Raw genomic sequence first — 13,434 nt, forward strand, 5'->3', positions numbered from 1 at the left:
GGCATATTCCTAATCAATATTGTAAGACTTTTTATAATGTGATTAAATTGGCTGGAAATCTATCGATAGAGCAATATTGTCTACAATTTTTCACATAATACAAGTCACAAAAGATAGTGTGCAAGTTAACATGTACAGATCATTTCTTTGTTATATCAAGTGTCCTGTAAATGGGACAGACAGGGTGAACGACCTTTTAAATGTTATCGATATTAAAAATATTAATTTCCCTTCAACATTACTACAAAATGTACTAATAACATGAACTTTTCTGTTGTCCAGCCATTATTTAAAACATAATTGCATGATTTTTCGCAATATTTACTTGCATGTTTATAATATTATTATTTTGATTTTTGACAAAAGGACCAACAATGCAATCCCAGTTTACCCATAAAAACTATGCTAGATATTTAAACATGTTTGATATTTTTTTCAATCCTAAGTTTACTTTGAAATGCAGACACTTTTTTCCTTACATTAGTGTCACTATGTTTTAAAAGCAGAAACTGATATGGATGCAAGAGGCATGCATCCTTGAAAAAATGATTTCCTGTTTTTTAAATTTTCTGGCCCTAACCATGATCTTTATTTTGATAAAAAAACAAGAATGTGTCCTCAGTACACAAATGCCCCACTCGCACTATCATTTTCTATGTTCATTGGACTGTGAAATTGGGAGTAAAATCTCTAATTTGGCATTAAAATTAGAAATATCATATCACAGGGAACATGTGTACCAAGTTTGAAGTCGATTGGACTTCAACTTCATCAAAAACTGCATTGACCAAAAACTTTAACCTGAGGCGGGACAGACAGACGGACGAACGGACGGACGCACAGACAAGAAAACATAATGCCCATCTACTATCGTAGGTGGGGCATAAAAATCCTCAAATAATAATCAATAGTCATACAGCAGGGCATTTTATTTAGATTGGTATTCAAAAATAGTTTTCCAAAATTTCAAGTCAGCTACCTATATCAGATATTCCTAAATTACTTCAAGATCAGTTGCCTCTTATCTTGACATTAAAAAACAGTCAACTTCACTATGTTTATGAATGAAGATATTGAAGTACATGAGGTCAAATTATTGGTCCTTCTTTATTGTTAACTGTTTGTACTAAACAGACCCATAAACCTACTGAACAATGGACCTGATACTGTGAACTTATCTTTCTGTTCTAGATAAAATACTTCCAATAAAATTATTATGCATTCTTTGTTGATTATATTTTTTTATCATCTTTGATACAAGTTGTGATTATTTGTTTTACTTACCCAGTACAAACTTCTGAAAGGTTCAAGTGTCCCCCTTACAGAGTTTTTTCCTAGTTAGGTCAAAATGTATTATTTTAGGTCCTTATCCTTAAAATGTCCTTATTATTCTATACAAGCCACTGCATCCTTTATATTAAATTTAGAATTACCATCACAGCAATATCATCCTCCAATTAAAAAGTAATAAACTCTAGGGAACTTAAAGAAGTCATCCTTGTTTTTTAACCCTTTTACTTGGGTTTTGCACAGAAACAGCTGGAGCCCCTCCCCCTGACCAGAGTATCCAAATTCAATAATCAAACTTTTCACAATTTCGTCACTTTTTGTCAGTCAGTGGAGGAACTTTTTTGTCATGAATCTATAACACACCATAACATCCCTTTTCTCTGTTAAGACTACATAAATTACTGACAAAAAACAACAATTCCATTGTCTAACAGATAATTATACAATTATAGGTAATAAAGAACACATATGGTCTACAAATAGAACAGCAAAAATCTTGTACACCTGATGTACATTTAGAACGGAAGGCATGCAGTAAAACATGACATTGGCATGTTGGGAGGTACACAGATAAAAAGTGTAAAGACTACTTAACCAAAACCATTGAAATAAGACAGAAATAACTATTGATTCAAGTCCAAAAACAGATAATTAAACTGTCAAAAACTACAAAATATGCCTTCAGACTAGAGCTGAAAATAAAACCCTAGTTCCAGACATCTACATACACAATCCAGACAACTGGCAAATACCACATTTTACTCTTGCCAAACAGTAAATCTTAACAAGTCAATCACAAGTATCTAAAATATGCAATCAAAACCTCTTATTACTGATGGTTATGTTCTAATGTTAAGACCTGACTACCTTTAGAGCTAATGAGTAATTTATGTAATGAATTATTATATATATCTGTCTGTCAAAAATACACGAAATTACCTGTTGACCTACTGGTACACTGACACATAAATACATCTTATGTAATTTGAGGGCATAATGAATATCAAGTGTAATTCTTGCAACATTTAAATTTGAAAAGCATGTTTAATAAAACATGCTTCTTTACCTGCTTTATTATAGAGTTAATCAGTTTACATTACAGAACACAAATCAAAATGGTTATGTAATAATAAGTTATATGATAATCTAGAAGTGCAAACTCTAATTTCATTCAAGGTGATCTATAATTGACAGATAGAAGGATTTTCTTCTTAAAATTTATTTATTATTTGAGTTTTTTTGGTTGTACTTTTTTTTTTAAAATATATTAGGTACAGATGATATCAGAACTTTCTTGCATTTAATAGTCGAAGTTATCTTTCTTCTTTTAAATGAAAAAAAAACACCTCATTGACATAAAACAAGTTTAATATCTTAACAAATTTGTATAACAAAACAGATAGGTACTTTTATTGCTTGTTTTCAAGTCAGATCCCTTGTACTGCTGGCTCTAGAAAAGCTTAGAATCCTCAGGAAAGAAATATTACCACATTTCATACTATAAGAACCAATTTCAAAGTTTGGAGTATAACAACTAGGTTTTGAAAATTACTATTCATTTAAAATGTATAATAGTGAAGATACATGTACTATGACATTTCTAAATCAGGTCGTCAAAGTGTGCTAACCAAAAAATTTGTTGTCTTTTAGTTCTTATATTCCTGGCATTTTAGTTCATTTTGTCAGCATATTGGAAGTAACTTAACCTGCCAAATGTTCATATTTTTTTTTTTTTTAGATCTTACATTCCTGGCAAAATAGGGACATTTTTGTCTTCAGAATATTTGAAATAACTTTACCTGCCAAATTTTGACAGTTTTGACACCTACTTCATATCTTTGTAAAAACCCGGAATTATAATATGTGAGGACATGTGTACTTAAATTTGTATTTAACATGTTTTATTTCTGTTATCCATTTACAAGCAAATCCAAGAAAGTTGTAGTTGAATGGGCATAAAAATTAGGTAAAACACAAAATGTCTGTCTTTAACATCAATTTAGGCCTACTGACTAAGTACAGTTAGATTTCAAGGTTTCTAAACACAGGAACTGTTACAATTTTATATACATATAATCCATGCATAGAATTCTATATGAAATATTGAAGAAAAAAATGGATCTGTTGGTTTTATAAATGCTTATTATGAAAAATGTGAATAGATGACTCAGATCATACAAGCTTGACCTCTCAGTCGCAAACAATGCAAGAAGTGCACATACATCCATCACACAAATCTGTCCTCATATAAATTTACTGTAGAAAATTTGCCCTAGGACCATTTATGTCAACATTTGCAGTCTAATATTGTTTTGTCTACCAAATGTATCCTTAAATTGATGAATTTTATTAGCAGGGGGAAATTATTTTGACATTGTACTTCTGTTAAACCAAGTGTCCTGTATCTAGGACAAGGATATAACTTAAGTAACCAGTATTTATGTTTTGTCTACTGGATTAACTGAACTTAAATCTTTGTTACAATGATGATTTCTGCCAAATGGGGCTTAGTCAGGATTAAAAAGGTATAAATTTAAGGTCCAAGATGGGTTAAACTAAATTCTATTCATTCAAGTCCTTTTCAATGTCAAACAAGCCTCCTAGTGACTTTTGTTAGACTGGGTATTCAGCTAGAGGGGTGTCATTATAGATAATTTGGACTTGTATGTACCTTAATTAAGCTAATGAATAATATGCTATATTTATTTTATTTCGACAGTACCAAATGCAAGCACTTGTATAGATGGGTAAAAGCACCAGTAGGACCTTTTAATGAAGACCATTATATACTATAATGCATGGTTGATAAGTTGAAACAAATGTGATATATAATTCAAGGCCCCTGAAGATTCACAGAGGTCTTTTGAGATCCTTAGTTGGAACAAAAATGTATCATTTGTTAACTTTTCAGTATAAAAGTCTGTAATAATTTTTTCATATATTTGTATGTTGTATACTGGGTATTTCTCAGATAATATAAAATAGTCTCTAAAACTTGCCAATTTGCTTTCAAATTATCTATGCAGTAAATCAATATCATTCTTATCAATATTATCTTAATAAATCTTTTGATTTGATGGATATGAATATGAATTTCTCAGTCAATTGTTATATCATTATAATGCAAATGTTCTATATGTCACAAAAAGACATGAAATCACGATTTCATCACATCTACATGTATTTATATACAGGTATATTGATGTTTAAGATACAATAAAAAATCTAAATGATTCATGCATAATATATTTTAAAGTCTGTAGGGTTGGGGGAAAATGGTTATAGATCTATCTCATAATGAGAACATTTTTTCCAAAGAAAGTTATAAGCTCCACTTGGCTCTGACCTGATGCATAGATTATTAATTATGCATCCATATAACAATGCAAAGTGCCAATATGCTGAAATAACATATTCTGATATTTTTATCTAAATTTTCAATATATTCAAAATACAGATGATCCCCAAGATGATAAGAAATGAATGAACTTGCAGATACTTATAAAAATGAGAACATCTTAAACTTTCGTAGCTTTCTAGATAAATAATCGGGAAAACTTCTCCCTATAGGAATAGCTTGCGCTGCTTTGTAAGAAAAGAGAGAAAATGTCTGCTTTACCTGCTGGCCATTAATTTATTATTCCTTTTTAGAATAAAATATGTATATACAGAGAAAATTAACTTTCTGATAACCAAAAAAAAAGCATTTTCTCCCTGATCAACAAAGAATGAGTAGACTCACCTTTTACCAGCTGTGTATTGATGTATCAACGTCCTTGACCTTTATAAACACGATATATCAAGACCATCACTCAGGATTAACATTTTTTCTATTTCATGTTCCCTGGTTTTAAATTTTAAAATATACATACAGGCATACAAATCTACATATAATATATGCATGTAGTAAAAGTATCGATACAGCTGTTAACATTAAATCTATTGAATTCACTGATAAACATTTACCAGTCTTCCCATTGCCAACACTCATGAACATGCAGCCTTAAATGAGACACACCTGGGAAACTTGAGAAAAAAAAGACGGTGGATGAAATTTTCCATATATAAAGATGTCTCTTCGTCAAATTGTCTTGACAATGCTGATGTACACATGCAGGGTTCAGAAACTCTCAATATCGAATGTTTCCATTGTAGTTTATCCAATATCAATAATAATCTTAACTATAATTGTGATCCGTTCAATACACCAGACGCAAGTTTCTACATATAGAACAGATTGTCCACCAAATTCAAAAGTTCTAAGCTTAAACTAAGTATGTCCATATACTAGTACTTGAATTTATGACTGAGCTTTCTTTTATATGATAGTCTTAACTACCAAAGACATAATTTTCTTAAATGATAAATTAATAAAATATAAAGACAACAATAAAATAAGTCTACAATACCATATTTGAAATATTATATCATCCCCTGGAGAAGGCATCAGAGTATCATTAAACATCAAGAACAGAGAAAATCCATACACAAGAAAATGTTATAGATATAATAAACGGATTTCAAGAGAGTCTAGACATTCGGCAGACTATTAATAAATTTGAATGCATTATATATTTTATTGTCAAATATGGCTATGCCTGACAAGCAAAATGTCTTCACAGAACTTAAAGCTGCCAAAACTATATTGACAAATTTTGGTAAATTCCGCAGACAATTGCATGCAATCAATCATTAAACATGGACTTGAACACTAATTTTTTTTAAACTGCCCACGTTCAGCGTTGTTACTCGACAAACCATTACAAACACCTTCTAGCTTTCCTAGACAAAGGTTAGATAAACTGTGATTAATTTAGAAAACAAAACAAAAATTTTACCAGACTGGACCACTTTACACTAGAAATGTAGACGGCCTTAAATCACATATAATCATACAGATTAAAATGGTTTGAACTTATCTGTCCAGTTCTTGCTCAGTTTAACCTTTATACAATAGGATTATTTAAACTTTGTCTGAAAAGTGAGAAAGTTTATGTGACTTGACTGTATATGTAAACTGTCATTTCAAATCAAAATTAAAACATTGTTACCATAAAAGATGTTTAATTTTACATTTTCAAAAAGCTTTTATACTTCGCAATAATTATATATAATATTATACAAGTCATTATTTTTTTATATAACTGACCAAGGTCAGAACATAATGGAAATAATTATGGATTATCTCCCTTATAACACTGTTAATGACCTTTCTCTATAGAGTGAATACACAACAGTCTCTTAAACAAGATTACTAAGATCAATCAATACACATGCTATAGATTTCTTGTCTGGGAGGTTTTGCTGACACAGCAAAAATTTGATGAGCTGAAATTACATTGTTAACATTCCCTTCAGACAAAAAAACACCTTACCTCTTATTCCTGAATAATCAATTACATGTATCCATGTACAAACGGTTAAATGTAGTCATATATTATTGATATTTCCTGATTCCACTGAACTGAAAAACTTAGGTTCAAAAACATCTTCCTACTTCCTGCTAAATATTCTATTATTTTTATTTATAACAAAAACACATGAAACCTTCATTTTATTTCAATCAAATGATTTTAACGGGTGAAAAATCAGCCTATCCACTCCTGAAGATCAATTATGTTTGAATTCTAAATACCAATACATTAAAATAAATATAATATATAAGAAGGTCAAATTTTAGCACTCCAATGTTGAACTTCATCCAATATCTAGGTGAACATACTGGACTGTGAAGTGCTCAAGGTTATACCGCCCCATCCAGTAAACAGCTGATTATTCACCTGAAGTATCTCATACTAATTATGTCTTGTATGTTATAAATACATGAATACTTTAAAAAATTTGAAGATTTAACAAAACATTTTATAAAATGAGTTGTCAGTGTTATAAAATCATAGCAATTCTGAAATCTTGATGTCAGCAGTATTTGAGATAGTTTTATTTCTTTTAACTTGATCCAAAAATAATTGAGGATAATTCTACACTGACTTTCCAACTAAAGACTAATAATCTTCCAAGTAAAAGAAAGTCTTTTATTCCAACAATGGAGTTTTCAAGTTTTGTTTTAATCATGCCAATAAACAAACCTTACTTGTTTTCAAATTTTTTTAATCCACATGTGCAAATAAATTTGATAATATTTATAAACAATAATTTCCATCCTTTATCCGTGTAAACAAATGTACCATGCTTTGCATTGTGATCTTTTGGACCTTGATCGACATTCACTGCATACTACATTTGTTTTTACCTACATGTATACATAGTTTAATGCTATCTTTTCCCCCTGAGCTTGTATAATGCTCACGTAAGTATGGACACACTCACTGATGCAACACGAGTGGTTTGCTCAAAACTCAACCCAAACCCCCCTTTCCACTCCCAAAATAATGCCTAAAGACCATTAAATTGAAAGGAGACTTGAGTTTACTATAGAAAGTTGAATAAGGCAAAGTGAATGACCAGCATTTTTTTTGCCCAAATTCTGACGTATGGGGCCCTACTGTACATTTACAGACTTGTAACGAACTGTCTATATATATATATGTACATGCATACTCTATCCAACTTTATGAATGATCTTATAACCTTTAATTACACAACTAAAAATTATGTTCTTTAATTTATAATTACAGGGCCTACAAGAAGTTACAGATTTATATGACTTGCATCCTTATACAATGATGTCATTAAATTAGCAGGATATCCTGCATTCATCATGCTTTACTTATGTTTGAAAACAAAAAACTGAAATTTTTCCCATTGGTATTGTTTTGCACCACCCTTTATATAGAGTGGGGTGCTCTTTTTCGCCATATCTTTCCATGTTTTCTTTAGTTTTATGTTCAGGTCTTTATGTTTTTGAGTATACTGATATTTCTATATGAGGATAACTTCAAATGCAAAATATTCTTAGCTTGAAAACGTGTTTGTATTGAGTAAAATCATCTGAAAAGTTGGATTAAAGGGTGTTTAAATTTCCTAATTTTTAGTCAACGGAGGACACATATTCGCTGTTTTTACATATCTATTTAAACCAAATAACTGTAGCTTTAAACAATATTTATCAAAGAAATTTCATTATAGACAAATAGCAGACATTAGAAAGGTGAAAAAAAAATGAAATTTAGGGCAATCAGTCAAAGAATTACTAAGGAATGCTTCTTTGAAATCGTTTTGTCATTCAGGAAATTGGCTGAAAATTGTTGTCCATTTTTAGGTCCTTTGCCGTAAGTGCCGAAATTTAGTCTCATTTTCAAAAATAATCATATTTGTTACAAAAATATAATTTAACGGCATATTTCTTCCATTTCAACCATCCTTTGAAGTTTTTACACCTCAAAATCATAAAACGGGGAAATTGTGTCCATGGTGAATATGAGCGCCCCACCCTATATGTATACAAATTATCATGTTTTGATTAAGGTTACTTGTTTCCTCATTGTAATCCCCATATAAAATATATATGGGAATACTGCCCCAATTTCAAAGTATATCTAATAAATATAGGCTGGAAAGAACTGAATAAACCTATGCATTTAACAAATATGAAATAATACCTAACAAAGTATGCAAGAAAAGTTTAGATTCCCCAACAGATTGTAAGATATTTTCACTTCACAGTTCAATACCCCAAAAAATGTCTTTATCAGCAAAAAATAAGTAATAATTTACATGTAGGTATACTATTGATTTCAGATTCTAATAATTTGAATTTCATCCAACAATAATCCTAATAAAAGGTTAAGTCCACAATTGGTTTTATAATGTCCAGTAGATTTAAACGATTACTTGATGGTACAATATTTTGCTGAATCAGCAGAAAGTTTGATATACAGGTAAAACAAGTATGTAGACACATAAATACCTGAACTCAAGTCAGCTGATTCATACCTTTATGTAATTACATCATTCTATTTCTGTTTAGTTAGGACAGAAACAATTCCTCCTATACAAATGTATATATTGGAAAAGATCGTTAGGGAGAACTCTTAAAACTCCTACCTAATGTATATCAGCCTACTTTATGACTTTTTATATAACTTATCACATTACCTGACAAACTAGTATGTATAGATATACATGTACATTTTTTAAATAAGGTGTACTTGTTCAAAGTTAAGATGAACTTTCATGAAAAGGGCGTATCTAGAAAATTTCTATTTCACACAGATATTGATTTTTCTAAAGGTTAGGATCAAGTCCCTATTTTTTAAAGTGACTTTTCAGCTAATGTTTAATAAGGAATTGTAAAATGGAGCCTATGTCTTATGTTTTTATTTTATAAATTTTACAGATTTTTATTAGATTGAACAACACCTAGGGCTAGGGACAGCCTGTCTGCTGTCTGACCCCTTCATAATCTGCAAATCTATATATCTAGACCCACAAACTGTTAGAATTGATCCAGAAGAACAGTTTTGCTTCATATTTTCAACTTTATATCTATAAATCCAGACAACATAAAAACTGCCCTTTTCTTTAATATTTGCTCAACAACATAATTTTCATTAAAGTACAACTTTCCATTAATATCATATGATAATGTTTTAAAAATTTCTATTTCAAACATTCGTTATAATCCAATACATGATTTTATCAGAACTTTTCCCAAAATATCCACAAATATTACTCACCATCTGTCTGTACCTATTTTAATATCAATTACACGAAAACATGACCAGATCTTCCTACACAAGTTATAGACCCTCAATCCTTTTATGGTTGATTAAACTCCTAAGATTTCAGTACAGGGTGTAGACATCATAAAATTTAAACAATCTGTATCTAGTAATTATACCGTGAACAACAACCTAGACTTAATCTGTATTTGGTTTCGTACCTACCTACCGTCATTTATTTAAACGAATAAAAAAGTGGTCAGTTTTTAAAGCTGCCCAGCTGGTAGCAAAATTGATTTTTTTCCCACACAGTGTTATACTCCTTTGTTCGTTAATGAATTCACCTCTATTATATATTGTAGAAAGATAATGATTATCAGCTTAAACTTTTCAAAGCCGCACTTAAGTTTTGGTGGAAGTTTTTTTATGACTAGGATTGCAGGATTTAATACATGTACTCAGAATTATGAAATGTAATTCTCCTATATCTAAAATGATGAAAAACAATAAAACACCTTTCTGTCAATTCCTTCCATGTGTTACTATCATGACTATTGTTAGCCACGGCTTTTTTACTATTCACCATCTGGTGCATAAAACATATAAAAAGATAATAAAATATCAGACAGGACACATCACAGTGCAACAGACCACACCAGCATGCATACTGACAAACATGACAAAGAATAATAAAAGGACCAGAAAAGAACAAAGAAAGGCTCACACTTAGTTTGAATCCTAAATGAGTCTCAGCATTTTACTTTTGTCGTTCAATACCTTCATGAAATCTTGCTAGCATCATTACTTTGCTTTAAATTTGGTTCAAGAGCCAAGACTGAATCTCTTGCCAAAAAGAATGTACACCTTGGGTAAAGCTGGCCCTGTGTAACTAAAGAAAGACCTCTGATGTCCACCCCTTGGTTAACTACATGAATAAATGAACTTTGAACTTACTGTTAAGGATTCCCTCTTTCTGCCACTGGTAATGAAGGAAAATCCTTGTGTTTCTATGGCAACACCAGTTCTTTGTACATGTTCTTCAACATACCTGAAAAGAGAAATACAAAAATTTTAAGAATTTGAGCTATATGTTTCTAGTATAGGTTGCAAAAATATAAAACATCATCAACTGATTGTTGCTTGCATAACTTGGAAGTAGCAAATAGTTGATGCTTACTTCAATTTCTTGGGGACAAAGGATGAATTACAAATGAATCCAAAAGGAAAATTCTGCAAATTGGGTTAACAAGGATATGGATAGGAAAACTAACTGCCATTGCAATAAAGTGTGGCAACAATCAAGCTAAAGACAAGCAGGTTATCTACCTTAAAGTACTGCTAAGTTGTTGCTAGGTTTCCAAGCAACTAAATAGACACCCTTTCAGCATTGGTTTAAATGCTGGACAGAATTCAAAAACATCATAATTCGAAACAACATTATGTCAAATTCTAAGTTAATCTGAATTCTTATTGGCTTACGCTCATACCACATGACAATGTCATAAACATTCATATTTCATGAAAACAATTTGCTACCATAGATACATCATACATGGTAATCAAAAGGTAAATCAATGTAAAAAAATAAACCATTCTATTATTTAATTATCATAATTATTCTATTTTGATAATGTATTTAACTTTATTATATCATGCATACTTGTATTTATTAATATGGATACAAGAAAGGAATGATTTTTTTCTGAATTTCAAGTCATAATAAATCATATAAATTAATATTACAATGCACATTTTTAAACTACTTTTTACTTGATGTTTTTAGATGCTTTATGTCAACAGCAATGTCCCTTTCCTTGGATTGATGCAAGAACTGAGAGGTCACAACGCATCAGAAACACAATATGAAAAGAACTGGGAGGTTGTCAGAAACGAAATATGAGCTCAATCTATAATTCACTGTTTTAGGCTTATGGACTTAATATTCGGCTTAATACCGTAAGGTGCACTACATGTATATCAAAAAGTCACCATCTGCTCTGGCTGTGGCATATAGCATGTATAATCCATGTATTATAATTTATATATAATATATATATTATAACTTATGTCCACCATTCCAAAATTTAAAATTTATTCAGATATTTGGTGTTGCACTACTCTAATAGAAATTGAGCAGATATCCAGTTTTAAGTGTTTATTTAAATGGGATATTTCAGATTAATTTTTTGTTACATTGTGGACTACTGTTCACTGAACTGAGGTTACTACCCTGTACATGATAATGGCACTTGTCCAGACATGGATGTCTCAACTATTTGCTCATCCTGTACGTGTAATCACCTAATCTTAAAAGTCCATGGGACAACTGAAAATTACCTAGAAGGAAGTAAAAATTGGCCAATGATATCTATCCTTTAACTGGACAAAATGCACTTTAACTGTGTTTACTGAGAGCTGCAGTGTATATTAAGATGACAGTAAATGTCAATTCTTATCTAAAATGAACAAGACTATAAACAAGAATGTGTCCATAGTACACAGATGCCCCATATGCACCCGCACTATTATTTTTTATGTTCAGTGGATCATGAAAATGGGGTTAAATCTCTAATTTAACATTAAAATTTGAAAGATCTATCATGTCATGGGGAACATGTGTATTAGGTTTCAAGATGATTGGACTCCAACTTCATCAAAAACTACCTCCACCAAAAACTTTAACCTGAAGCCAGACGAATGAACTAGCAAAAACTGATTGATTGCATACATTCAGATTTATGTTTAATCAGCATAAAAAGTTTCTTGATAACCAATTTAACAATGCCAGACTGGTAAATGTTAGTTGAGTAAGTCAAGTTAATAAATCCAATGAAAACAATATAACGGCATGTCTGTGACATGTACTGAGTCAATTCATTAGCATTTTCACTGAATTGATTATTTATCAAAAGGATTTTTATCTTCTATAACAATAAAATTTCTGCAACAGCTGTTAAATTTACAATGGGAGACAACTCTTCAGTCTTTTACAACAAAACGAAGAATAGATACTGACACATCAATTTGTTATATATGATTTCCTGCATGGCAGAAATTAAAATAATTTATCTAAATCGAAAAAGCTGATAGTAATAAATAAATATTCTTTTATTGACAAACAGCCTTTTCTTCCATCATTTCAAACAGTCATTATAAGAAGAAATAAAAGGATTAATTAGGGAGATAAGTTAAGTTTCTTCATTAATATGCTATTTTTGAAATTCAGACACAAAAATCAAGGAAAATGACATCTTGAAATGGAAATCCATACAGAAAGTTGCCAATTGTAGAAATTTAGCATTAACTGAAATAAATTTAGTGGAAATGCATACTTTAATCTTTAAGCATGTAAACTTGAAAATACAATCCACAGAATTATAAAGACTTCTTCATTAAAAATATAAAAATTCGTACTTACAAATTGGCATATACAAGTCAATATCAATCAACCAATAATGAATAATTACAGAAAGTACATATTCCCTCAAAGATTCTAATTACATGATAAACTAAACAATAAGTC

General features: G+C 30.5%; 1 protein-coding gene across 1 annotated transcript in view; it reads right to left on the reverse strand.

Moving 5' to 3' along the window:
• LOC134680920 (uncharacterized) overlaps positions 1-13,434 on the reverse strand; it is a 35,496-nt gene that overhangs the window by 14,211 nt on the left and 7,851 nt on the right. The window contains exon 3 of the mRNA XM_063540223.1: positions 10,866-10,959. Coding sequence (XP_063396293.1) covers positions 10,866-10,959 — 94 coding nt within the window. The remainder of the gene's footprint in view (positions 1-10,865; positions 10,960-13,434) is intronic.

Source organism: Mytilus trossulus, chromosome 8 (genome assembly GCF_036588685.1).
Source record: "Mytilus trossulus isolate FHL-02 chromosome 8, PNRI_Mtr1.1.1.hap1, whole genome shotgun sequence".
Lineage (NCBI taxonomy): Eukaryota > Metazoa > Mollusca > Bivalvia > Mytilida > Mytilidae > Mytilus > Mytilus trossulus.